Below are 27,875 nucleotides of genomic sequence, written 5' to 3'. Positions count from 1 at the left end.
CTTGTTATGATTCGACATTTTATTTTATCACATTATTAATTGAATTATTTTAATAGCAAATCGGATTTATTATAAATTAATTGATTTATATTTTTTGTTATAAATCCAATTTGCCAAATTTGGTATTTAATAGTTATATTTTATTTACACTAAAAATTAATTTAAAATTTAACGATAAAATTTTTAAGGAGTTTTTGAGCTTAAAAAAATATATAAGACGTGCGTTACTATCCTGTTTTTAAACGTTGTATTATTTTGTTTGTACGCAGTAAATTGCTAATTCACTTAAAAAAATTTATTTAAAAATATTTATTTTTACTGTTACCAAGCTGATTTCTAATGACAATGTTGGTTACAATAAATTAGGCTACCTTTCAAAAACTAAGTTAATTTTTATAAAAAGTGTTATTTTCGCCTGTAAAAATATATTTCTTTGAATTATATTACCTTAAATTTAAGAAGGCTAATTTCTGGTACTACGAATATGCTATTACTACATTCAAAACTTTAAGAAAATTCAATAAAACACATATAAGAGAGAAATTAATATGCTGCGTATACGCTGTACTATAACGAAATGTTCGACTTCCTTGCATTCTATATAGTTATATATAAACCTGACTTACGTCAATTATTAAATATTATCTCTATGGGGACTACAGTACTATATGCACTTTTAATTGATCGAACTTATAACTTTTACATCTTGATTTTGCTATTGAAATAATTGGCGAGTATTACTAAAGATTGAGACGATGCGTTCGCAGCCTTGTAAGGTTGGTTTTATAGTCGATCTTAACTTATTGACGTACATAGGTCGATATCAAACAGTCTTGTCTTGAAAACCATACAATTGTTTGGTATTTGTAATATAAAAACTAAAAATTTGAAACCGCATAATACAATTTTTACAGAAGCAAAATATTTATCGATTGTCCTGAAAAATTCCTACATGAAAATTAATTACATCTTTGTGGCTTGGTATTAGACTAATTCTAAATGAGTTAAATAAATTTAATTATTACCTAACGCAGGCGAGCATTAGCGAATGAAAAAAATTTAAAGAAAACACAAATTTCTTTAAAGAATTAAATGTAATCGTTAAATATTGCCGTCTGCTATCATATTTTTTAATAATACATAATAAATAAAATTAATTTAACTCACTCTATTAGGTTTTTAAACGTCTATAAAATTATATTGCAGAGGATAAACGAGTGACGTCATTTTTGGCTTAATTGCGCCACCTCCTAATAAAATAATCCAAGCAAAGTTGCTAAGGGCAAAGCGACGCGTTTAAAAAATTTAAATCTTATACAAAAAAAACAATTTTAACAAAAAACAGCACATATCATTAACTTAGAACTATTTTTAATTATAAATTGGAAGATAGAGACGGGTTTTAAAAATGGACGAAGATTTTGAAAGCTTAAAACAACGGGCTGCTACGTTTTATAACGAAAATGCTGTTCCCGAAAAACTTGAAGATATTTTAAACAAAATGGTTATTGAAAATCCGAAGGATGTTTTTGGTCGATTGGTGAGGCATATTATTTAGAAAAAACACTACCTAAAAAAAACTTTTATACTAAGTTAAAGCTCTAAATTTCCCATGATTTAAAATAGTCAACTTTTTGTTGTAGTCAGAATACTTTAAAGGGCTGGCACTTGAACCTTATGTTTCAAGCATTAGTGGCAAAATAATTCTAAACAGTTCTGGCTTACCTGCTTTACAATGTGATGTTCATGCAATTGTACAAAACAAATCCAAGGTATTTTTTAATTATTTTATAAAAAACATAAACTTAAATATTTACTGATGTTCTACTTTTACTATCTCTCAAGTATTATATATTAATTTATTATTAGTTTTGAAAGTAAATTATAGGTTTATTCATTTTGCTTTTTAATTTACAATTTTCTTAAATTCCATGCTAGTATATAACACATTGTTGTTCTGTATTATTTAGAAACTGTCAACTGCACAGCTTTCCTTAGATACAGAAATGAATGGTGTTAATGCACAACCACAACCTGAAACTGGTAAAACTCTTCACATACCCCTTTACTTTCAATAACAAAAATCAAAATATTTAATATAAATGTGGCAAATCTAATCTAGGACATTTTTTTATTAGTTTTCGCCCTAAATTTACAAACTTTTTTATATTTTTATAGAATCTTTGCCTAGTGATGATGATATAGCTTCAAAATGTTGCTGTTATCTAAATGAAACTATTTCTAAAGTGTTACTTGACTTCCCCATTCAAAATCAGCTAGAAGTTGATAAAATTTTAAGGTTTTCTATCTTTTTACATAATTTTTAACAAGATAATATTAATAATAAATATAAAAATATTAACAACACATATAACTTGACATTACATTAAAAATAATTTCACCTTAATAATTATTTTTTTAATCATTTTTAGTGACTGGGTCAACGAAGCTGAATCTGCTGAGTCACCTGTTGATGAGGTGGTCGATAGTGACTCAAGAACTCCAACACCATCTAGTGGAAAAAAGAAAAAGGCTCCGTCGGCAAAAGCCTCAAAACCAGGAAAGGTTCCAGACAAACCAGTGCCCCCTAAGGAATATCCACCATTAAGATTACAGGTAAATTGAATATAGTGTTAAAAAACAGACTTATTTTACTTAATAATGGCAGCATGGTGTAGTGGTCAGAACATATGGTATCACTACATGGGGTTCTGGGTTTGATCCCCAATGCTCTCATGCTGTTGCCTTTAAGTAAGGCATTATAAACAGTATGAACTCCTGTTGATCCAACACTTAATCAGCAGCATAATTATTTGGCAAATATATTTTATAAAATCCCAAACTGCCAAAGGTAACCCGAGAATGGGTCGTCGTAACTGATGTTACTCTATGTTTAGGTTGTAAAGTCAATCTTCCTACATCAAGGATAAATAAATGTAAAAAAAAATCTTTAATTTTGTAATTTACTTACTTAATACCCAGGGATGCAGTGCTGTGTCTATCACCTCACTTGCTGTGTTAAAAGCTGCTTCAAATTTCTTAAACAAACCAACATTTGAACACTTAAACAGCACAGTTAAACAGTGGAAAAATGATGATGCAAATCAGAAAGAAATACAAAATATTGTGATGCCTGTACCTGCTATTAGTATTATAAGTGGGGGCAAAGCAACACCAGGTAGTTATTAAAAAAACAAATTAACATAGCTATGTATAAATATGTATATCTACCTTTGGAACTTTAATTGTAAAATATTTTTTCCCTGCAGGAAAGCTAAATTTTGTGAAAAATGTTTTTGCGATTGCCAAACCTGGATGGAGCATGAAAGAAAGTGTTGAAAAACTAACGAAAGTTTATCACAATGTCGGCAAAGGGCTTTCTGCAAAAAGTGTGAGTATATATCTGCATATTAAAATTACTTTGTTAGCAATATTTTAATAAAAATAAAAAATATTTTCACCCAAGTTTTTTACATAGCGGCAACTTTTTAAGGCAGTTAATGTATTTAAATATTTTGTCCCAAAAGTTTCCACAGACAAATATTTAAAATATTTAACAGAGTTCTGGTATTGTGAGTGGACCAACAGGAGCTTACCAACCAGTATATGAGAAGTTAGAGCAACCATTAGATGTTGTATTGGAAGCCATCTCAACTTCTGGTCTGGTGGCAGGTCAGGATATTTTTATTGGAATTGATTGCGCAGGACATGAAGTATTTGATTATGTAAGTTAACATCCAAAATAATTATTAACAAAATCAACTTTTAAGACATTTATCTGTAATACATATAACTTTCGTGATTATTGTATAAATCACAAAATAGTGGGTTACAACACTTAGCTTTACTAAATAAAGTCCTTGGTTTGATCCCCACTGCTCTTATGATGTAGCACCCCTCACTAATGCACTATTTCTGATATACTTTTGCTAAGCATTCATAATCTACAGGATTCTGAACTTCCAAAGGCAACTTAAAACTGGGTCTGACTAACAAATGTTATTCTAAACCAAACCATGAAGTCGACCTTCCCACATCAAGTATAAAGACATAAAAAACCCACTTTAATTTTTTTAGGATAAGGGTAAATATGAAATTGCCACGGGAGCATTGAAAAGTGCGGACGAGATTTGTGATCTGTTCAGGGACCTCCACACCAAATATCCAGCACTTATTATGGTGATTGATCCACTTCGTAAAGAAGACAGAGAACAGTGGCCAAAGCTTTGTGAAAATCTCACAGAAAAGTAACCTGAATTTACTAACTAACAAACTTTAAACATTACATTATTAGGATTCTTTACCTGTTTACCTTATTTCGATTCTAACCCTATTTGTTTACTTTACTTCCGCCTTCTTTTCTGCAAAGTTGTTTTATATTATTTATATTTTAAAAGCGTGCGTATCGTGGTAACTTCGTGGTAAACGTATTTATTATTAATCAATTTAGGTTTATCCTTTGCCTTTCTGCCCAAATTTGATATTTTCCAAATGCCAGTTTTATATTGCAATGACTAAACTATGGTTGTCATTTTTAAGATGTTTTGTTATTGGAAGTGATGTCATTTACGGTTCTCTTCACAATCTTACTGCAGCATGTCTCGAGGTAAGGCCTTCTAGTGGAGTTGCTATGACAAATGGAGGTAGGGTCACGTGTTCTGACGTCATAAGAGCAGTGAATGACGTAAGATCCAACGGAGGCGTGAGTGTACTTGTAGCGCCCCCTGGCGACGCAGCAGAAGATGCTTTTACTGATTTGGTAAATATAAAAACTTGTTTTACAAAAATTCAGATAATTTGATACAGTAAGAATGTTAAATTTGCAGGTAAAAATAACGTATGGAACCAAGACGTAAGATATATTAACTGTTAAGTATTTGTTACAGGCCGTTGGATTGGAAGTTAACATTGTAAGATTTGGAGCTCCGAATCGTGGCGAAAATACTTCAAGATTAAACAGGTTACTGGAGATTGAAGAATATGCAAAAGAAAACGACTTGATAAGGTAAACTTAAACAAATTAGAAAATAAATTAATTATAAACTATTAAAAGCTACTTGAAGATTACAGCTTAAGCTATATCATTGTATAAAACATTAATAGAAGGAAGATATTTTATTAAAGCGTTTATCATATCAAAAAATATAGAAAACATTTAAGATTAAATACAATAAATAACAAATCCAATGTAATACTGCATACAATATATCGAAAACCACAATCCAAAATACTATAAACAACCAAATAAAAATAAGTCATATCAAAAAATTTGGGTTTGATTTTAACCAACGAATATATAGTTTAAAAATATGTGAAAAAGTTTAATTAAAAACAGCTCCTTTTTGTGTTGTTTCTTAATATAATAATGCTTGTATGTTTATATTGCATTGTTTAATAAATATTAAATTTGTATTGTTTTGGTCTTGTAGCTTGGAATACCAGAAAGAATTTAAATTTCCGCTTATTTTACCACCACCACCTCCCCTGGTGGCGCAAGAGAGCGAGGTTGAAGTCGATGATAATGTAGCGGAAAGCAAGAGTGGAAAGAAAAAGTGATCACAGATTTTGTCACAGTTAAAATTTTGATTTTTTATAACTTTTTTAAAGCATATTTGTATTTTGAATGTTTTTTTTTGTTTTTGATAATTAATAAAATACAAAAAATCGTTTTTGCTTGTTAAATTATTAATTCATGTGTAAACAACCTTTGCCTGCGTAGTGCTTTTCTAGGTAAGGACGACTTTACAGCAAAGCGAGATGCTTAGTAATGCCTTTTAGATTGCTAGAAAGCGTGGTCAAAAATTGCCATTGATTTAACTATGTTTTGATCCTGCAAAAGGTAAACAAAAATAGTTTTCTAACGACTAATTTTTACAAATTATAACTCTATATACATATACAAAAGCTCTTTTCAAACTTAAATAATCTATTTACTTTTAATAAACCGTTTCTTACAAATAATTTTATTGTGTTTAATTAAATTTACATTGATTTAAGTCAAACAGCGCGTTTAGCATCATTCTAATATGTTTTATAAATATCTAAAGACCAAAACTTGGATAAGAATCACTGAAAATTATGCGATGATAATATCTTGAGTTTTATTTACAATCGATACAACCTAACACATAATACCTTAACAATTTGTTTCTCTTTTTATTTATAACATCTGGTTTTAGGTATAAATTATTAATGAGGTATAATACAAGAAGACTTTGTCATATTAAATGTTTTTTTGTGTTTGTAGCGCTAATATCGTTGCTATATAATTGTAACAATTATATTTACGCACTCTATAATTGTTATAAAACGTTTTAACATTTTGTGGCGTTTTGAAATAATTTTAATGTTTTAAATAGACGCTCAATTTTGAGTTTAGATAAATAAAAACTCCTACATTTAAAGCAGTAATTAAGAAATTGAATTAACTACAAAATGTATAGAAAATGTATGGGCTTTGAAAAAGTATGTTATAACAGTTTTGGTTCAAAAATTTAATAATTAGGGCATGTTTATAACTCTAAATTTGTCCCATTTTTAATTATATATGGTATTAAGTTGTTATCGCTAATTGTGCTCCGTGATAATCAAATTAAATAAATAAAAATACAAAATGTTCATAACTTACCTTTCCACAGGATTCGCAAAATTCATCAATCGTTATCAAACCATCTCCATTTCGATCTAACTTTGTAAAAATTCTTTCTGAATGTTCAACATAATCCTCATCTGATAGAGGAGGGTCGACACATTTACCCAGCAGCATATAAACCGACTTTACTATATCGTACATTTCCTAAAAATAGAAAAAGAAAACTTAAAGCAGTTATGAACCGGTAGGGTTCATTTTTTAAATAAACGGGCATTTTTTTAACTTGTACAAAGATACAAAAAATATTAAAATTAATTGAGTAATTTTTAAAATACCGAAGTTTACAGTTGTAAATAAAGCAATTTTTAACTTGTTCGTTACCAATATTTAAACAAACCTCTCTTGTAATATAACCATCGTGGTTTATATCATATAATCTAAAAGTCCACCTTAATCGATCAGAAAACGAACCTCTTAACAAAGCTGATAAACCAATCACAAATTCCTAAAAAATTAACAATTTCGAATTTAATTATTACTGGTATAGATTTTAAGTAACTCATAAGGGATATATTAAAAAGAGAATTGGATAATTAATAACCTCCCATATGAGTTCTATGTTTTATACATAATTTAGCATATTTTTGACATACTATATATATATATATATGTTATTGATTTATCCTTAATGTGGGAAGGCCGACTTCACAGCCTAAACATAATGTAACACTGACCCAGTCCTTAACACGCTTTTGTCGGTTTTAAATAATATCAACCATGTAGTATTGTCTAATTGTTAAATTGGCAAGTACATTATAAACAAGTTAAATGTTAACATACCTCAAAGTTAATGTGACCCTCCCCGCCTCGATCAAAAGCTAAAAATAAATAATGGGCGTACTGGTCTGAATCTAAAAAAATAAAAATAAAAAACAAATTTTTAAAAGTTCAGTTTTTTTTAAGGTAATAGATAATGTAGTTTTTAATATTGATTTTCGTATCTCTATTATCAAGGTTTATTTTTATATAAAAAGCAAAGCAATTTTATAATCTAGGCCCATGTTCTTTTTGATTATCATTTAATTTAAGGCAACTCTTTTTAATAATTCATGAGCTCAATTTTGAGCGGTTACGCATATGTATACCAAATTACTTGATCTGATATAAAATCTATTACCTCCACTCGGAAAAAACTGGGCGTAGATTTGTTTAAAAACATCTTCTTGTGCTACACCTGTCGGGCATTCCTATTAAAACAAAAAATAGAAGTCCTTATTCGTTTGTCCTCGGAATAAAAATGTTAAAAATCGAAACCTTTTAACAAATTGAAATTCTGGAAAACTTTAAAACTTGATTTAGCATGACCAAACATTTAAACTACAAAGCTTTAATGGATAAAGTGCGTGTTTAATACAACAATAGGTAAATTTATAAGCCTAAAAGCATCCCAAAAATATAACAACCAACTCAAGATTGGGTCAAAGTCCTAAACACCCCATTAAGTTGAAATATAAACTTGACATTTTCTGGATTATAATAAATTCTTGAAAACCAAGAGGCAGGTGAGCAAATATAACCAGGTCAACAACATACTAAACTAGCAAATGCTTTCCAAGACTAAGTCGTGGTAATGCGTTCAAGTTAACGCCAATATAGCTTAAGACGTTGACCTTTCAAGGGTACTCCTATTAAAAATTCTTTCATTTCTTTATGGTTAAAATAGATAACATACAGACTTACGTTTTTAAAATTTCGGTACAAAGTTTTCAGTTCTTTTCGATCGAAGTTAGTCAGAGACAGCAACCTCTCCATACTCTCCGGCATGTACCTCAAAATCACCGTTTCTATTTCCCCTCCATCGGCGTCTGTAATACACAAAAAATAACTTTAAAATTATCGACTTAAGCCTTGCATAAACGATATGACATTGACGTATAGCAGCATAAAGGGAAAATTCTATAAACCAGGCATTGAATTCCTACAATCAAATCCATACAGTGGTATTGATTTCTGTTGAACATTAATTCAAATCAAATGTCATTACAAACGATTAAACGTAGGAGGTAACATAAGCTTTTAAAATTTGCAACATGATGTATCTGAAAATGTTCCTAACTGAAAATTATTAAAAAACACACCTTTTGTCCAGCATTTAAGAGCTGGTATGTATCTGTGTATTTTGTTGACAATAATCATTACAATACAAGCACCAAGTATTGCTATACCAATTTTCTCAGTTTCCCATAGACTATTGGCGTTCATACTATTAGGTATAGCCGTAAAATACATCTATTTTGCTAAATTTTTGCCTTTCATAAGCAAATTAAAATCTCATCTACAAAACACATTATACATAAACGCTCGGCTAAGTCTGTACAACGATATTCAATTTGCAGTATCCTGTATGCCGCGATAATCACTTGGGATTTGCCTAATGTTAATCTTTTGGCTAGTACGTCTCATACCCGTTAACACCAGTCAATATGTAACTCAACACACTGTTTACTAGAAATATCTTAGTCCAAAAATAAACTAGATCAAGCACTTTAAAATCAAGTTGAAAACCCACAAATTTAAAGGCAGACATAGCCATGGTAGGGCATTCTATTTCAGCAGACCTGCATACACAGAGTCAGAATTACACTAGCCTAAATAGAACCCTGCTCTAAGAGTCTACATACATATTACAAAGCTAAAGCGCACAATGCCTTGGCTTAGAAGCGGTCACAAGCGAATTGTAAACAAGCTGAAGCTTAAGTGATTCATATTCACGACATTTTAACACTCGCGGTGTACCATAAAAATTTCATTTGAATTGTTGTGATGTTTTCTGTACTTTTATAAATTACGTTTGTGAATAATTTATCAGACAGCATCATTGAACAATATTTTTTTATTATTTTGAATGCCAAAACGATAAAGTTGTTTATGTTTGAATGTTGATTACTTTTTCCTTTTAAGAAAAACGAAAGATATCTTAAATATCGTATTTTAGAATTATGGAACAAATTCAATGCGAGTAAAAGGTCAGTTTTAAAATTAATAGAATGTTTTTAAAATAAATAGCAAACTAAATTAGGCCTGAATTTAATTTTTAACCGATACAAACTTGATAAATAAACTTTAAAATTTAGGCTAAACTTTTAACACTATACTACATAAATACTGCAAATTTTAAAATAAATTACAAACTGCACATTTCTAGATTACGGAATCTGACAACAGAAAAACACTTTACGATGCTAGCTCTAAAATTCAATTTGGACAGATCGATAAAAAATACTGAAAATAGAAGGAAAATATTTATAGTTTATCCATATCGCTTTGTGTTCTAAAAAATGCTGAGTTTTCCATAAACTTGGAAGTTTTTGTCTTTAGGTTTTTTTTTGAAAAGTAATATTTTTTCCAACGACTTATATATTTAGTCGTTTTTTTTTAACAATAAAAAAAAAAGTTTATTCCTAAATGCATTTTTGTATTTTTAAGTAAATTAATTAAATTTCAAAAAATTAAAGGATAAAGTAGATTGTGTAACAATACATATTAAATTTCCTTAATTTAATAATTTAATGCAATAAAGTGCACTCGCACAAAGTTTAAGTTATCGTCTTATAATTGAAAATATAAAAGTCCCTTTTAAATTTTGTAAAAACAATTTAATATTAAATACAAAAATTGTAAACCAACGATGTAGCAACTCTTTGCTTTTTACGTTGTACCTGTATATTGATCGTGAAAAACTTATTACTCATAACACCACATAGTGCCCACATAAGCTTTACGATACTATACGTTAGGTGGCGTAAAGCGTTTGACATGTAAAAAAATCGATACTCATTTTTAGTCGACAAATTTATATATTTTAGATTTAAATGGGCGAAATATGTTTAATTAAATTTTATATAAAAATTGTTTTCGTTTATGGGACGCAGGTCAATAGTTGTTGCTTCCAAATTGCGACAAGCCATTTAATAATGAAGAATATAAAACTTTTTTGACATATTAATTGTATGTATTTTAATTTTATAAATTTAGATTGAACTTTGAATCAAAGTCATACCATTTATCGATAAGCCACGTGTTAAAAGGCCAATGCCATTATATGCACCGACTAGGCAAACCAAAGGTTAATTAAGAGGTTAAAATAAAACCAACCGAATATTGATTTTAGATAGATGAGTTAATTCAACCACGATACAGACGCTTGAACAAGTTTTCTGGATAAATTGGTTTGACAGAATGTCGAACAATTTTCTTTGATAGACAAGGAACAAAAGAAAAAGATATAAAATAGCTTACTTGATAAAATATTCTTAATACTGGAATTTTTAAATAAACATTGTTATGGCATTGCCTTTTTGCTATGTTTTTGCCATAGTTAAAATGTTTATTTTTAAACAGGTTTATGTGTTGTTTAGCCATTTGCAGAAACTAAACAATGCATATTTTTCCATATTTACACTGTTACCTAATTTGCATATTGTAACCAATGTTACCATGTTTATAATTTTGAACTAGCATTTTATTTTTAGACTTACCTTTTGGGGGTTCATCCTTAGCAGTTTTTGCCATATGGACAACCTTATTAAAACGAGTACTTAACAATTTTCGAATGTTATTCAATCTTCTTAAAGCCATTTTATGTCTGTAACCTTTCACAATATACAAATCCCTTCAAAAAATGGGCAAAACCACACTGTTTATTTAACAAAATAAACAAGTGAATTTACCAATAAAACCCTATATTCTTTGCTCTTTATAAAAGGCGCAAAAGAATATGTAATAAAACCTAGCACTCGAGGCTTTGCTAAAAAAATGTAGCTAAAATCTATATCCTTACCGCTGTAAATTACAACTTAATTAATAAAGTAAATTTTAAATTAATAAATACTCCTTTTTTAACTGTATATTTAACATTACTGTCCAGTAACCGAAACCCAACTGAAGAATACCTTTATTCAACACCGGTATAGAAACGTTAACGAAGGTTGATTCCAAAAAAATCGATTAAAAAAGAACGAAAAGCAGTTAAGCTGCTGGCTCGATATCTAATTTTAACCACGCAAAATTGGTAGGGATAATGAGCTAGTCGTCCTTACGTTATATAACTTTCTTTATGATCAAACAAAAGGTAAAAAAATGACCCAAAAATAAAATTTATATTGTACTTATATTTATAATATATCTATGTCGCAAACAGCTATATATTGTCTAGTCAATATAATTAGTGTAACAATATTACTATGCTTTTCTTAAATAAATTATGTATTATAAGACAATTAGGTTTCTTATTAGACGCTACTGTTTAACTAATATATTAAACAAGACGTTTATTTTTGTGTTTTCATATGGATTATTAATGAACAAGCCTAATTCTATGTCTACACGTTTTGTAAGTTAGGTTTAATAAATACATTTAAGTTAATTTACTTAACTTGAAGACATAAAATTTTTAAATTTTTACACTGAAAAAACATATTAAAAATCGGTAAACAAATATTTAATTTGTGCAATAAATAATTTGCAAAAATTTGACATTTTATTTACCTATTAAACTTTTCTAATTGCGTTAACATGAAGTGCTAATTGTAGTTAAGTGTCGACATTATTGAAATTAGGAATTAGCAGCTGTTTTAATCGCGTTAGTAAGATAATATATCTGACATTTGGATAACACCGGTTACTTAGCAAAACTTGTATATTTACAAATTTATAAATAACCTTAATAATTAATAAATTATAAACTAAATTATTAAAGCCCCAAATACACAATTCCAGTTCAAAACAAATGAAAAATGACAACATAACAACAAAAACACAAAAACACAAAATTTTCATATATATTACAAATAGTTTTATAAATTAATTCTTATCAAAAGTATTACTAAATATCAAAAGTTGATAGATTAGCCCACTTAAACAAATAAAACGACAACACCACAACAAAACCGTTCTACTATGACAAGCTAGATTTTAAACATAATAAAAATAATAAATTTAAACTAATAAACTAAAATTTAAAGATTATTAAATCTGAGTTCACTAAATTGAATAAAACGACAACACAACGACTAAAACACGATCTTTTATAATAATCGAATTCCTAAATGTATTAAATATAATAAATAAACTAAATATTAAAAGTTAAAAGCTTACCCGGTTCACTGATACCCATATTCCAATCCAAAAAATTCTTAACACAGCTAGTAATACCCAACTAACAAGTATATACAGATCAGCTACTTGCTTGCAACTGGTAGACAACCAACTACTAGACGACTGATTAAAACGACGAGTGTTGGCTTATACAGTTTTAAACAAACCTCTCTCGCTAACTTTTATTAATTTTTCCCACAGGAGCAATTTACTAAAGACGCGGGCAATCGAAATGCACTATATGCCTACCCTTGAGGCTAGTAAAGAACCACAAATTGCACTATAGGTATTGTTTATGGTGCAGAATCGATGTGTTTTAATGAAAAGCGAAAACTTACTTTGTGTTAATTGGAGCTAAGGCTTAGAGATGTTGTAAAAATTAATTAGATCTTTTTTTAAATGCTAATTTAAATTATTACAACGAATTTATAAAAGCTGGTTAATACTAGTAATTTATATAGTATCAAAATTCTACAATAATAAATTCACCCTAAAAATAATAAAGAAATTATATTGCCCAAAATTTTTAATTAAATTTAGGCCGAAAAACATGTCAAAAATATGATTCATTTACTTAAAATTTCTCCTAAGTAAATCATATTTAATGTGATTGACCCATAAAACCAACGTTTTAAAGTTTAATCTAGCATTCTGTTGACAATTTCATGGTTTAGGATATATCCTACACACCTTACAGTATTTGTTTAGTATTGGATTTCCAAAAAAAATAAGAGTTTTTAAACGGATAAAAGCACGTATTAAAGTCAAACATATTCAACCGTTTATATCAAGTATAAACTATAGGCGAACGTATTTAATAAATAAAGCATTATAACAAACATATTTAATTCTCACCTGTCCAAAGATTTAATGAGTTACACCTAACATTTCCTTATCAAACGACGTAAATGATATAACATGTTAAAATAATTAATATTAATAATTCATTTTTAGATCCACTAAAGCTGTCAGAATTTGACAAACGTTTTACTACAGCGCAAAAGTTGAAATAAAAAATATTTTTTTAATAATTAATTATAATGTTTATTGAAAATGAATTGGCAGCATTAATATACGATTTCTATTGTCTTAAAGTTTTGTGCGCGCCTTTTTAAACATTGACCATGTGTTTTAAATAAAAGCTTTATAAATATTTATCCTTGAATTACTTATATCAATAAAGATTGTCATTAAATATAAAGCGAATTAAATTTTGTAGAATGGCCTTCATTTCTCTGTGTGCATTATTGATAGGAGATAAAATCCCACAAAAAACAGCAAAAAAATTTCAAAAATAACAAAAAGTTTTCTGATATTTTCTTAACTTGTACACCTTATTTTTTGGTGGAAAACACCAATAATTAAATGTAAATGCGCTTGTCAAATTTATTTACCCACTTAAAAAGTCTACACAGACTAAAATAGATATGTAAATATAAACTTAAATTTAATTTATGTTTCAAATAAATTACCTTTTCGCTTGGACTGTCCGAATCTTCCGAAAAACCAAAATAAAAACAGTAAGACCAGAAAGGTTAATACCATTTCAAACCCTTGCAAGTCGCCCGAAAACTTCATATTTTAGTTTTTAACTTAAACTCTAATTCTATTAAATAGTTTATACAACACAACACTTTTTTTTTACAGTCTGTTTAAAAAATTTTACGATTTATAGAACAAATGTTTGCACTTGAAATCTTTTAACTTTTTCTAACTTAACCTTAAGACTAGATCACCTATGTTAAAAAACCAAACATTATTTTATTTGGTAAACCTAAATATCAGTTATCATAACAAACTAATATTTCTTTACATGTTAAACTGCCCGTTTAACATAAAAATATTCTTCCATTTGTCAATATTTTGCTAAAATATAGATGTCTTTATATTGTAGTCTATCTGTAGCATAACAATGAGCATACATTAGCTTTACTTTAAATGACAACATAAGAACATTTAAACTTATGTAGGCATGAACCTAAATACTCAACATTTTATACTTAACATTTTAAAACCATCAAGTTCTACCTGAATTATAGCAATATGTTATGCTTACAATACATTGGATAATTTTGCTCCGACCGCAAAGTTTACTCGCTTTTTACCATATTTTCTATCAGCCTAAAAATCATTTGGCGAGCTGAAGGAGCGTAGGATTAGCTAGACAAAAAAAACATTTTTCTTGACGTGACCTTTTTTCTAGATTGGCCTTTTCAGTTTAAATACCACAACAAAATAACTGAATTTTATTTCTGATATTTAAACAGAAATAAAATTGTGAATGGGTTTTTTGATAGTAATATAAAATGCTTTTTATTTGCTTTGCAACTAGCTGTCTATTTCTAGCCTAACTTCAACAAATAAAACCCTTAAAATATGGTAAATAACCTTAAAATGTGCCTAAACAATACACAGTAAATAGTCAAAATACCCAAAATTGCGTAAAATTGAATGAAATTGGTCGGAACGAATACGTGACTTTTTCAAGTGCTTCGTCATTTTTTAGCGTTGCCGTTGTCATGGGTAACGCACAAGTTAATTAAACAACGAAATTTGATATAAAGCTAAGTTTAAATAAATAAAAACAAGTTAAAATTTTGGATATTTGAAAACTTATGTTTGTAAAATTATCTTCTAATAAATTAACTGGATATACAAAGCAAATAAGCCTTTAAAATAACTCTCTTGCGCTATCTAGCAAAAAGTTAAATTTTGAAAAAATGAATAAAGTCTTCTAAAAACAAACATTTTAAAAAGTATTTAAATTTACCTTTAGTTTTTGTTTGAAAGTAGGACATAAATCCTTGACCAATCCTTCGAAAATAGTTGACTATCAATCGTTTCCAAGTGCTTAGCTTCAACAAACTATTACTAGTACTGTGAGAGCCTTGCATGTTTACTACAGGATCAGAATTATAAATCATTCCGTCAGAAAGCAACACATCATCGCTATAACCTCTGTGAGCTTCTGCCATTTTTGTTGTTGACATTTTTATTTCCCTAATCGTTTCGTCACATTTGTTGTGCAGCCTATCAAAAGACTTATGCGTTTTCTTACGCTTCAAAAGACGGCTTGTGCTACTAACTGCTTGCAGGCTACGCGACCGACGAGCTAACGGTACTAGGCCAAGGTGGTCGCTTCCGTCTCGTATAAGAAAAGTGTTTTCGTCAGCCCCAGTGCTGTCAAAGCGTTGCCTGTAGTCTGTTGACTCTTCGGCTTGATTGCTTAAATCAAAGTGGCAATGCAGATTTATCGCTTTTAATAATTCATTTGAATTTTCATGTTCGTCTTGAAACGAAAATGATGGGATCGAATTTACGTACAACTTAGACCCAGATTCGGACATAATTATCAACCCCTAATATTTTAACTAAAACCAAATGCACAAATAATCACAAACTATTCACAAATAGCTTAATTATAATCGTTACGACTTGCATATATGCTAACTGCATTTAAAATCTATTATTGCTTACAGGTTTTTTGTACCGTAGCTTTATTTGACTCTACATTATATTTTTGGCTGATTTTATCATAATTGTAAAACCCCAATTTTTTAACCTATTCTAAATTATGCAAATTCTAATTACAAAAATAAATTTCGAATGTCAAATTCAAATTAAATATTTAATAGATTGTTTAGATAAAAAGTTAGATTAAGAGAAATGTAATCATAAATATAAATAAACTAATTATTTAACAAACCAACATTCAAAGAGACAAACAACTTTAACAAAATTTTTGCAATCGCAATTCTAAACTGTGATTTTTTTAAATTAAAAAAAAAATTTAATTTAAATATTACATTTTCTTTCAGCTACTACATTAGCAACTAATTTATTTACGCTACAGCAAAATTAGATATGACCTTTTTCTTAATCTAAGTATTGCTTTAAAATATTTTAAATTTTCAGTGACATTTTATAAACTAACAGGTTTTTAGCTAGCCTTTAATGGTGTCCAGTCTAAAAGGGCAAAAAAAATACAGTTAGCACATATATTTGATCCGTATTAATTATTTAGCAGGCTGACTGTTTCATTAAATCTTATTTAAACATGAGATTTATGTAACATAAATATTTATCTAAAATCCGTTACAATATAAGAATTATAAGAACAAAATGTAATGCCCTCCATAGAATATACATTACAGCTTTCGCTTATTAATTTGCATACACAATGCATACGGAATATGCTGTAAAGTTTTTACTAAATTCTATTCTTTTTTCATTTACAAAAACAAAAATTCTAACCAAAAATTCAAAACCTTGTCAGTATAAATAAATACATTTTCGTTAAAAAACAACTTAATCTAAGTATGAATAAAAACTTTTTTTTAATTTTGGTCTCAATACGCAACTTTTGCAAAAAAAATAAATTACTTTAAATAATCTTAACTAACAAAACACCTTTTCTGTTTTCCTTAATTTTCTGACAAGTTAAGTAAGCCTTTGAGCTTTAACACGAATCGATATACTAGTACTACATTCATTAAATACAAAGAACAAGTTACCTAATGCAGACAACTTAAATTTAAAACGATGCTTATGCTATGATATGAACAATTCTAATATAATATAGTTGCATTTATATATTAAATTTGGCATAAAAATGATACTGACTTTTACCATTCAATTCAATGTTATTTTATTGTAGAAAAATTTCATCAATAATGCATGCTACCATAGCGAAATTAAAATCGTTAGGGTAACTAAAAAAACGAATACATTTCAAATTTCGCAGCGACTTTTAATTTAGGAATTCTCAATGGTGGTTAAAATTTAAACAGATAAAAATTTTTAAATTTGACAGAAACTTATTCTTGAAAAAACGAAATTACATTATAGAGTTATGGTTACAATTCTAAAAGGTATTTTACTGTGTTAACATAACTTTATTATAACTAAAAACACTAAAGTATACAAAAAAATCTAACATAATTTATTTCTATATTCTGGCTTATTTATTTTTAATTTTTTTAAATTTATTTGTAAATTCTTATAAAAGCCGATGTGACTTAAACCAAATGGTATTTCTCAAATACCATCTTCTTTAATAAATATTCATAACCACTTGGCGTATCAAAATCAAAAAAAAAATTCCAAAAAGATATCAAGTTATATAGAAAGTTAATTTAGCTTAAATAAAACATGAACTATGATTGGGTTTAAATTAAAGTTGCATAAAAATTTTATTTTTTTGATATTAATATCAACTAAGGTCGCACAATCGAATTTTTGCGCACCAGTATTAGCATACAATCTTGTGGATGACAATAAGTTAAAAAGGTAAACCTAATGGCTTAGGTTAAGTTACTATTTATTTAATATGTTTTTGTTAAATATAATAGCGTTTATCATTAAAAAATTACTGATCCTAATATGATTGCATCAAACGCAACATTTAGCAACACAAACGATGATTTTAATTTTACTTTTAACGAAATTAACCATTTAAATTTCCAAATTCATAATTAAAAAGAAGCCTTACCATTTGGAAAATTTGTTTTAAAACTTTTAAATAAAGAAACTTACCTATTATCTCTTCGTCGGTCATTAGATATTCACGATCAAACTCAGGAACGCAGCAAAAGTGAAGACAACGAATCAAAAAACAATTCTTGAGAAAGAGCTCTACCGCCATCTTGCAGTTGTCTTTTTTCGTCCTGCGTATGTTTGAAGTAGATATGCCTTGCCGTTCTCTGACCGTGATCCCGTTTGATAAAGGTGCCTTATACATTATCACTTGTTACCTGTATAATAACAAAGTATCTAATTAAACTTTTTGTATTTTTGCTTGAATAAGCCTACTTTAAAACCCGTCCTAACCTTTTATGTTTTACATCTGCTAAAGATACATTTTAGGCACTGTAATACTACGCGAATATATGCTCAAGATTATATAAAAACTATAAAAACAAACTGTTAAATTGGCTTGGATTACATAGCGTTTACAACTCTTTCATAGCGTTTACAAAGTTCGTAATGGTAATAGGTAAATTACATTGTAACATTACGACTTTAATATTAACAAATTTGGTCAAATTAAACCCAAAACAACAATACAGATTCTACAATTATCTGTGACCACGAAAGATAACTTAGAAACGCTTCACTTACTACAAAAAGAACTTGATTGAAAAATTCGAAGAAATGTTGCAAGGACTTTTATGCTTCGCTGGCGAAAAGTTATTTTCCGTTTTTTTGTTGATTTCGTTGTAATAGTAGACGACTTAAGTTTCGTTATATTTTAGGCAGTTTATACACTGTTCTTAATATATTTAAACATCATGTTTTATTAGGGATGGCTAAGGTAAATATATGAAAATTCAACTAACGTTACATGTAATAAAATGTATTAAAGTTAACATATGATAACAATATACATATACATACTGGGTCTTCTTCTATAAAGGCCTATAAACTATAACATTTGATACTTTTATAATTTTGTGTTATAAGCTATAGGTGTTTCTTGTATTAATACCTAAACTAATTGTGTTATATTTGCTACTAAACAATGTTCTTTTAATATCACAGCCAAGTTTTTATTCTGTAACACTACTAAAAACAAAGCTATTGCATAAAAGTTACTACATTTCTAAAGTACAATCTAATTCTAACCTTCACTTATTTGCATCTCAACCCTAATCTTTCTAGTAACAATACAACCCGTACTTTAGTTATGTGGTTTGGTAAAATATACAGGTTTGGCGATTCTTGCTCAAAACCGAATGACTAGGTCTCGGTACAGTAGTTATTAGCTATTCGATTACAACTTGCACTTGTTTGAAGTTCTTTATTCCCCTATGCATTAAGACGAGGATATAATATACAAAACTATATTAAAAGTATAAAAACAAATATATTAACTTAATATGCTGCTTTGTTTATCTTAATTAATCTCAAGGGAGATATTTATGCTATGCAATCGCTTTAACATCTAGTCGTCTGCTGCCTAAATTTTAATTTTACATTTTTTCATTGCAGTTTAATATCTTCAAACAGCAGTCTTGAACTGTAGGTTAAATTCAATTACTTTAAGTTTGAAACCATGTTTGTAGAATTGCATAAACTTGCCAATTTTGATTAGTGATAATCAAACCTTACTCGCTTACAAATAAATAATTCATTTCTACACGAAAACTGAAAACCGGCAACTTTGTCTCAATTATTTGGCTTGGAAAGTTTGGCGAAGTCTTTCATGTACTTGCAAGCATTCGACGGCAACGCTTTGTTCATTTATTATTAATTTACATCGCTGACGATTAGCTCTTAAGCAGGTATACGTTTAATACAAAATCTTAATTCAAGGAGACTTGCAGTTCGGAAGGTCAAAAAATTAAGAAGAGAAAAAATTTTGGCAAAACCACATTCTTCGCTTTAAGTATATTACGTTGACTTTGGGGTACTTACATTTGAGAAAAATTGGATCAATTTCAGTTCACGTTCACCTAAAAAATTAAACCAGAAAGGCGAAAAAGAGAACCATAAAAGTAACAAGATGAATTAATTTTAAAAAAGTTATAATAACCTATTATTAAATATATGTGATTTTAGCTTTTTTGTTAGAGTGAAATATTTAAAGTACATATAGGATAAGAGTATAAAGAAATATATATTTTAAGTATACAAATCAAAATTTATTAATAACCTACCTAATGCCTATTCTACTAGCTTCTTGTCCTTTTGTATTGGTGTCTGTTCTTAAAATCTATTTTTGCAAATCAAATGAATTACTTAATTATTTAAGAAAGTATTGTATGTAATATAAAATAGTTATAATAGGCAGAGAAATCATAACACAAAAATAATCAAAATTAAATAGCAAATACACATTATAAAAACAAAAAAGCTTCGCTAAAATAAAATAAACTGCAGTTTAAACCTAGAGCAACATTTTAGATAATTTACAGTAATTTCCAATGGCAGGTAAAATTATGATGGCTAGCATTTTTTAAATAACAGTGACAATGAAAGAACTAAAAAACACTGTTAACACGGCAAGCCTTCAAGCAAAATTAAATAGGAAAAAAAACACAAAAAATATTAACATACACTTCTTGTAAAAAATGGATTTCTACTGCATATGATTTTCACAAACTTTTGAAGTAAATTTGGCATATGATTTAATTACTAGAGGTAGAAATGTAACGTAGTTTTAATATTAGAAATGTTCTTTGAAATTATGATTTACAGAAAAAATTGCTATACAATTATATGGCTAAAAAATGAAGACTGTTTAAAGTTAATTGCAGAAAGAAAGATAAAAGAATAGCAGTTATCGTTTGGATTTTGCTGTTTTTCTGGCAGTAGGCTTTTTCTTTGGAGAAATATTTGAAGTGGTACTTTCAGTAGATTCTGTGATAGGCAGTGTAATACTTTCTAGACAACTTTCCCAACTTCTAGTTGGTTTATTTAACTTGTCTGTTGTTAAACTGTTTAAAGAGCTCCGGGGAGTGAGTGAATCTACACAAGGAGGCAGCACAGAGTTATTTTGGTTTGTCTGCAGCAGTGAAGTACTTGGTCTTGATCTAATGCTTTTACGAGCAGTTTTCTTGCGGACAGGAATGTTTAGATCACTGGAATGTCTTTTAACAGCCAGTTTCTGAACATCGGTGGTGCCATTTTGGACCTCAGTACTTTTAGAAAGTGATACACTTCGCTTTGCCTTCTTTTTTGCTTCCAATGTTGAGTTGTAGTTGCATTGGTCCATCCAAGAACTCATTGAATTTGAAGAAAAATTGTCACTTAAAATTTCTTCGTCAGGTTTTTCGATATTATTTTCCTGTGAACTCGACTCTAAAGTGGGCTGTTTCGTTGCTAAGTTTTTTTCAATCGATGTTACGTTTGTGGTTACCTTTGGTTTAGATTTAGAGTTTTCTTTAGATTTTGCAATTTCCTGAGGGGTATTTTTAATACCCTTTTTGGCAAATTTTTCTACACCTTTTTCTGCATCTTTTTTACTGGATTTGCCAGAAACAGATTTAGGTTTCATTTTTTTGGAAGAATTTTTTTGTTGAACAAATTTGATTTTTGGAAATTTCTTTTCTTTTTGAAGAGTGGTATTCGACATATTTAACTTTGTGCTTTCTTTTTGCCCATTTTTTATTGGATTGTCTTTAGATTGTAGTTTATGTTGTTTGGATAAATCGTTTTCTTGTAGTACTTTTTCCACTGTGACAGAACTTTTATGAGTAGTTGCATTATTTTGTGAAGCACTCGCCAAAGAACTCTCATTTACAGAACTTGTTTTATTTTTATTTACAATTTTTTCAACATCTTGTTCGGTTTTCTTTAGTTTATTAACTTTGTTTACAATTTCTTCAGTATTATCATTAATATTTTTATCACTTTCTAGAGTAGTACATTGTTGTTGATTTTCTAAAGAATATTTTTCTTTTGACAAATTATTTTCGATTTCAATATCAACATCATTTAAACTTTGGATTTCATCTTCATTATTCTGGTTATCTATTATGCTTATATTTTGTTCCATTAATATTGCAGTAATAGGTTCTAAAATCTCATCATCGGTTTGAAGATTTGTACCGAGATTATTTTTTTCTACTTGTTGTGATTTTTTTGAAGTGCTTTCTTTAGTTGGGTCATCATTTTTATGTTTATCTACTTTACTTTTGTTTTGTTCGTTATACTTCATAGGATTTTGTTGGGACCCTGACTCTTTTGTGTTTTTTAAAGTTAAAACTTCTTTCGATTTTGTAACCTTTTTTGTTTTGTCATTATTTTGTAAATTCTGCTTTAGTTTTTCAGTTGATTGTTGTTTTAATGGATTATAATTATTCGTAGATTTTCTAGCAGTCTGTTTTGTATTTGGTTTAAATATTTTTGACCCTAGAAAAAATTACAAACATTTACCAATTTCAAACCTGCATTTAAAAAACTTACTTTAAAAAAAACATTTATAACGTAATAAAACCTAACAGTTCAGAAATTAAAAAAACAAAAAAAAAATTATATTTAAAATACAAATTGTTTAACTCTTACTTACTTTCTTTTTGAAAAGCTTCATGTTTTTGGATGTGCATAAAAGCAATTTTAAGGTTTTTGAACATTGATTCACAAATTTGGCATTGATATGGTTTTGAATCATTTGCTGATTGATCTAAAAATCAAAACAAAATAAAAAAGGAAATCTTTTGAAAAAAATTTTTAAAAAAGAAAATTTTTTTTCATTAAAAAAACGGATAAAATAAATAAAAAATGTTTAATAATTAAAGTACTTACCATTCGAATCACTATACTGAATAAACTTCTTTAATGGTGCTGGTATCGGTACAACAACTTTTTCTAAAAGCAAAATTGTTATTACAATGTAAGAATTAACTGTATAAAGTGCTTTACCAATACGAAAAATCAAATATACCCGGCTTTAAGCTTGATTTTAATTCATCTTTAGAGGATTCCTTGTTTGGATAATTTGTTTCAATTGAAGTTGTCACATTTATCTTATTTTCTTCTTTTAAATTCTCTTGTTTTGATTTTCTAAGGAAAATTATATTTTTAACCTAATAAATATATCAAACTTTTGCGGACAGTACACCCATATTGCTTATTATTGGCAAAAGCAATTTACCTAGATAGACAATTTAAACAATTGTGGTTCTATTATTTTTTCCCGTCGCATTGTTGTAATATTAATTGTATATCGTATTTATTATTTACTTTTATCAATGCGCAAAAACAACAAAATAAAAAAAAACACTAATAAAAAATAATTAAAAAAAATTGCTTACAATACTTACCTTTTTAATGCACAGTCAGCAGCATGCAATAAAGACAATAAATGAGCATTAGAAGTGCTAAACACTGCATTACATTCAATACATTTCAACGACTTTACATTCTGCTCCGTTTCCTTTAAAAACCAATCAATTTACGTAAACAAAATTGTTGAATTTTTTGTAAAATAAATTGACATTTGTTAAGTAATATACGTTACTTACAGTCATACTGTTGTTGCTATCTTCTTTTTGTGGTTGTTTAAGCAATAGTGGTTCTATTGCATGCATATTTTATTTTATATTTGATCATCAACATTTAAAAAAAAACTTTTTAATAAAAAAACAAAAGCTTCACGTGATGTAACCTGAGCTAAATAGTAAATAAAACAGCAGAGTTTCCAAAACGTTTTTCGTAATTTTTAATATTATTTATTTAATTATATTTATTACCACTAACCAAAAATGGCTTAGAGTAAAAGGTAAAAGAAATAAATTAATCGTTTTTAGCAAAGTATTCTAAATATTAAGCCCTGATTTTGCGTTTTTTAAAGTTTTATTTCTACTTCATGACTTGATTAATGTAACAGTAATATAGATATTAAAACTATCTCATATGGCCTTACAGAAGCTACTTGGCATTGGTTTATACGTGGTAAAACAGTAAACAACTAAGTAACTTGATAAATCAACTAAAAGTTTAAAAATAGATACATCGGATATTGATCATCCCCTAACAACATAAACAGTAGATCAATCTTATGCAGAACAAGGACAATGTAAAAACTTACAACAAAGTAAAAAATATGCCAAAAAGCTAGAACTTATTTCTAAATGGTCTATTTGTATGTTTTTTTTCAATTTTTCATGGGATTGCTATTTAAATGCCAATGTAACTTAAAATCTTAGTGACAACAGTAATTTTATTTTAATACAACAATATTAATATGCTGATGATGCTCCACAAAAACTCAACGTACCATAAAAGCGTGCGTACCATATTATGTAAAACCAGGTTGTTAAAATGGATAAACTTTGCTTTGAAAAATTAAAAACGAAAATTTGAAAGTGTAAAATGGTTAGAGTCGAGTGTCACGTGACTACAGTGAGTAAGAAAATAAAAAGCAGTCAGATTAGAACAGAGAAATAAAAAATAAATAGTACATAAGATAACATAATTAATAAAAACAATAAAAACATTCACGTTGCTCGCAATAAAATCAAATAAAATTGGATTTACGAAAACTAATTGAAAAGAAAAAAAGTTTGTTACAATAAGTGAATAAAAACAATAAAAATTTATTTAATTCTAAATTTGATGTTAATTATAAACAACATTAGTTTATTTAAAAACAATTATTTTGGAACAATTGGCAAAATAATTCATAAAATTAACTACAAAAACCTCTTAATTTTGAATTAAAACTCGTTACAATAAAGGAGTAAAATATGAAAAAATATGCTAATAAACAAAATGAAAATATAAAAAAAGATTGGCCTATAACATAAATTGAGATAAGAATAGTTTGTGACATATTGCTTTTAAACATTGTTCATGCTAATATATTCACAATATTAAAATGCAGGTTACATTTTTAATTGAAAAACAATGATAGAATATAATTGACATTTTATAACTATTTTTTTTCCAATTAATTCAAACAGTAATTTTATATTTTGATACTTTTACTATGAAATGTTGTTAAAAATTGGCCCAAAATTCTTCAGATAAGTTTCTTTCGTTAAATTACAACATTGATTTGACAAAATTTCCAAGGGCCGGAAAAATTGAACTTATGCTACATCAACAATTATAAGATGATAACTCAAGGTCGTTGACATCAAAATTAAGGTCACCGACACGATAATAGTTCAGGTGAATTGATGACATCGTGTCGTAGATCAACTATTTCGTTGTGAATTGATAAAGTTGAAATACAACCAACAAAAGGCTCGAAAAAAGATTTGTAAAGGCCAACGCCTTTGGGTCGATAATCAATACCACCTATAATTTAATACATAGATAATTTCCATATAAATAGATTAGAAATAAAAAAATGAATTGCCCGCACTAACGGCTGCATTTTAATTGTTATAATATGGTTGCAACTTGCAACTATAATATATTTGCCTGTGAGAATTTACCTGTGCACTATAACAACAGTTTAAATAATTTTTAAGGCTGTTTAATTAGACATGTATATATATCATTTAATAAGCTTCATCATATATATGAATGTATTATAGCAAATAAGTTAAATTTATTTGTGCTTACCTATCCAAAGGAAGTCGTCAGTGTTAAGTTTTCTAGTTCGTTGATTTGATTTAACATGTTGGGGCATTCCATTATTGACTTGCAACATTGCTTCATTTAACTCACTGAAACAAAATCACATTTTCAATCTATTCCTACAAGGACAGTTTAAAATTTAAACGTGTGTAATTATATATATACATATACGCAATAAAACTACGGAAAGCAGTTTATTAAACAAAATAAAAAAATTTACATGGGGTCCTGGGTTCAATCCTCACTTCTCTTATGCTGTAGCACCCTTAAGTAAGGTGTTATAAACAGTTTAAACTCCTGCTGAGCCAGCATTTAATTAGCAGTTTAATTATAGGGCAATTATAATCTATAATATCCCAACCTGCCAAAGGCAACTTGAGACTGGGTCGGGGTTATTAATGCTACTCTATGTTTAGGCTGGGAGGTCGACCTTCCTACATCGAGGAATAAATAAATATGAAAAAAATAAGTTTTGCATACCGTTCAACCGTTATTGTCACCCATTTTCCTGTATCAACTCGATCTTCAGAGATAATATAAGCAGGTCCTGAACCGAGGTCAAATCTGAGATGTAGTTTTCCATTACTTATAGCAAGTGCCAGATAATCCCCACCTTCTACTGCTTTCCCAATCATTAAAAGTAAGCCGTGTTTTTTAGAAGTTCTCATTGTGATTTCATATCTGTTCGTACTGGCTGAATGACCCCTATTAATTTACATATTAAAATTAAAGATTTGTAATATTTTTAGTTTATAAAAAAAAAGACAAATAATTTAAACTTTATGTAATTTTTTTAAATGTTGTTAAAAAGATTAACAAAAACTGTATAGGTTAGTATTTCTACTACTTACAAAAATATCCTATAAAATTTTAAAAAATAACACAATGCAAAACTTGAACATTTACATAAATTAATTACTGAATAATGATATTTCGACAACATTAAACTTACCCTGGCAGTAAATTATTAGTAATCCTATCACTGGGAGCATTTAGAAATAAGAAAATTATTAAAATTCAAATTTTAAAAACAATTTTAAACATAATAAAATTCACCTACCTGGATTTAACTGAGTTTTTATACATTGCTTTAGTTTTTCCATCAAAATAAATTGATTGAACTGGTTCGTCTTGTAAAATGTTTTTATCATCAAAAGTTTCTAAAAAAATTCATTTAAAATTTTTAAAAATTTACTTTTGGCATGATTGATTGTTAAAAAAACATTAAAGCTATTAAAAACAAAAAAATTTTCAAAAAATTTAATAATTATTTTTTTCAATTTTTTTTGGACAAACCTTCTTCGCAATTTCTTCCTACATACCCTGGGGCACATGTGCAGTCATATTCTGCCCCATTTGGGTGACAGGACCCCCCATTACCACAGGGTGAATGGAAGCAGACATGGGCATTAAAAGGTCTGACGTTATACTGTGATTTGTCATCAGCCATCGTAAGTGGGTACTGAATACCATTTACCTCAAACTAAAAAAAAATTAAAAAAAAAAAAAAAATTGAAAAAAATTAAAAATTAAAATATTGATTTTTTTAATTAATTTAAAATTTAAAAACTGTAAGTTACTATAATAACCTTTTGTAAGGCTCCAGTTAGTCCAGTAGTGATGTCACTTCCTGCCGGCATTTTTTTATAATCAGGGACCCCACCCAAGTATAATGGTTGCTTTAAATTTAATTCTGAGTGCTTGTTCTAAAAATTAATATATAAAAAATAATCAAATTCTTGATGACATAAAACTATATTTTAAATAAAAATTTGAACTGTTTTATATTTAAATATTTAATATTAATAAACATGGTGTGATAAAAATTGCCACATTTTTATCATAAATTTGATTTAAGAACATAACTTTGAAAATATGATAAAACGCACGAATATGACAACAAAATGACTTGTTGGTCATGCCTTAAAACAAATACATAATAAAAACTTTTAACTGATACACACAAGGCAATGATTTATGTTGTTTCAATAAAAGTTAATTTTTTTCAATTTTGTTTTGTTACATAACAAACATTACAAACTGAGAAAAAATGGAATTTATGATTTTGGGACCTACCCTATTTCTCCAATACCAT

At 28.1% G+C, this 27,875-nt stretch overlaps 4 protein-coding genes across 14 annotated transcripts in view; 1 reads left to right on the top strand and 3 right to left on the bottom strand.

Annotated features, from left to right (window-relative positions):
• The first annotated feature begins 1,287 nt into the window (after positions 1-1,287).
• Positions 1,288-5,568, top strand: LOC145746210 (enolase 4-like). The gene is made up of 12 exons (XM_082564424.1): positions 1,288-1,540; positions 1,644-1,772; positions 1,971-2,043; positions 2,179-2,299; positions 2,433-2,616; positions 2,983-3,178; positions 3,270-3,391; positions 3,561-3,725; positions 4,078-4,247; positions 4,540-4,759; positions 4,887-5,005; positions 5,430-5,568. Exons 1-12 carry the CDS (start codon positions 1,409-1,411, stop codon positions 5,554-5,556), a joined length of 1,758 nt encoding a protein of 585 aa, XP_082420550.1. The 5' UTR covers positions 1,288-1,408; the 3' UTR covers positions 5,557-5,568.
• Positions 5,086-19,015, bottom strand: LOC145746211 (calsenilin-like). Of its 5 annotated transcripts, XM_082564425.1 has the most exons (8): positions 18,869-19,015; positions 18,284-18,501; positions 8,333-8,457; positions 7,770-7,839; positions 7,433-7,503; positions 6,990-7,097; positions 6,629-6,796; positions 5,086-5,830 (listed from the first exon to the last, which is right to left on the bottom strand). In XM_082564425.1, exons 2-8 carry the CDS (start codon positions 18,486-18,488, stop codon positions 5,783-5,785), a joined length of 795 nt encoding a protein of 264 aa, XP_082420551.1. In that variant the 5' UTR covers positions 18,489-18,501; positions 18,869-19,015; the 3' UTR covers positions 5,086-5,782. The 5 variants fall into 5 exon arrangements, with proteins under 5 accessions (XP_082420551.1, XP_082420554.1, XP_082420555.1 ...); XM_082564428.1 differs by lacking the exons at positions 18,284-18,501; positions 18,869-19,015 and adding an exon at positions 15,519-15,645; XM_082564429.1 differs by lacking the exons at positions 18,284-18,501; positions 18,869-19,015 and adding an exon at positions 14,221-14,390.
• Positions 19,016-20,541: 1,526 nt separating this feature from the next.
• Positions 20,542-23,852, bottom strand: LOC145745574 (uncharacterized). Its single transcript, XM_082563689.1, has 6 exons — positions 23,716-23,852; positions 23,515-23,627; positions 23,136-23,254; positions 22,997-23,059; positions 22,761-22,874; positions 20,542-22,603 (listed from the first exon to the last, which is right to left on the bottom strand). The coding sequence occupies exons 1-6, from the start codon at positions 23,779-23,781 to the stop codon at positions 21,030-21,032; spliced, it is 2,049 nt and encodes a 682-aa protein (XP_082419815.1). The 5' UTR covers positions 23,782-23,852; the 3' UTR covers positions 20,542-21,029.
• Positions 23,853-24,149: 297 nt separating this feature from the next.
• LOC145744592 (agrin-like) overlaps positions 24,150-27,875 on the bottom strand; it is a 31,950-nt gene continuing 28,224 nt past the window's right edge. For 3 of the 7 annotated variants that reach the window (XM_082562479.1, XM_082562475.1, XM_082562476.1), the window contains exons 41-46: positions 27,370-27,486; positions 27,077-27,263; positions 26,841-26,940; positions 26,261-26,485; positions 25,766-25,869; positions 24,152-25,495 (exon numbers count right to left, since the gene is read on the bottom strand). In XM_082562479.1, coding sequence (XP_082418605.1) covers positions 25,344-25,495; positions 25,766-25,869; positions 26,261-26,485; positions 26,841-26,940; positions 27,077-27,263; positions 27,370-27,486 — 885 coding nt within the window. In that variant the 3' untranslated portion in view covers positions 24,152-25,343. Of the gene's footprint in view, positions 25,496-25,765; positions 25,900-26,260; positions 26,486-26,840; positions 26,941-27,076; positions 27,264-27,369; positions 27,487-27,875 lie in introns of those variants that run through there. The other 4 variants (XM_082562474.1, XM_082562478.1, XM_082562473.1 and 1 more) reach the window with 3 other exon arrangements.

The sequence above is a fragment of the Corella eumyota genome, chromosome 3 (assembly GCF_963082875.1).
Source record: "Corella eumyota chromosome 3, kaCorEumy4.1, whole genome shotgun sequence".
Taxonomy (NCBI): Eukaryota; Metazoa; Chordata; class Ascidiacea; order Phlebobranchia; family Corellidae; genus Corella; species Corella eumyota.
Note: the sequence above shows the minus strand (reverse complement) of the source record. Positions and strands in the feature narration are given on the sequence as shown.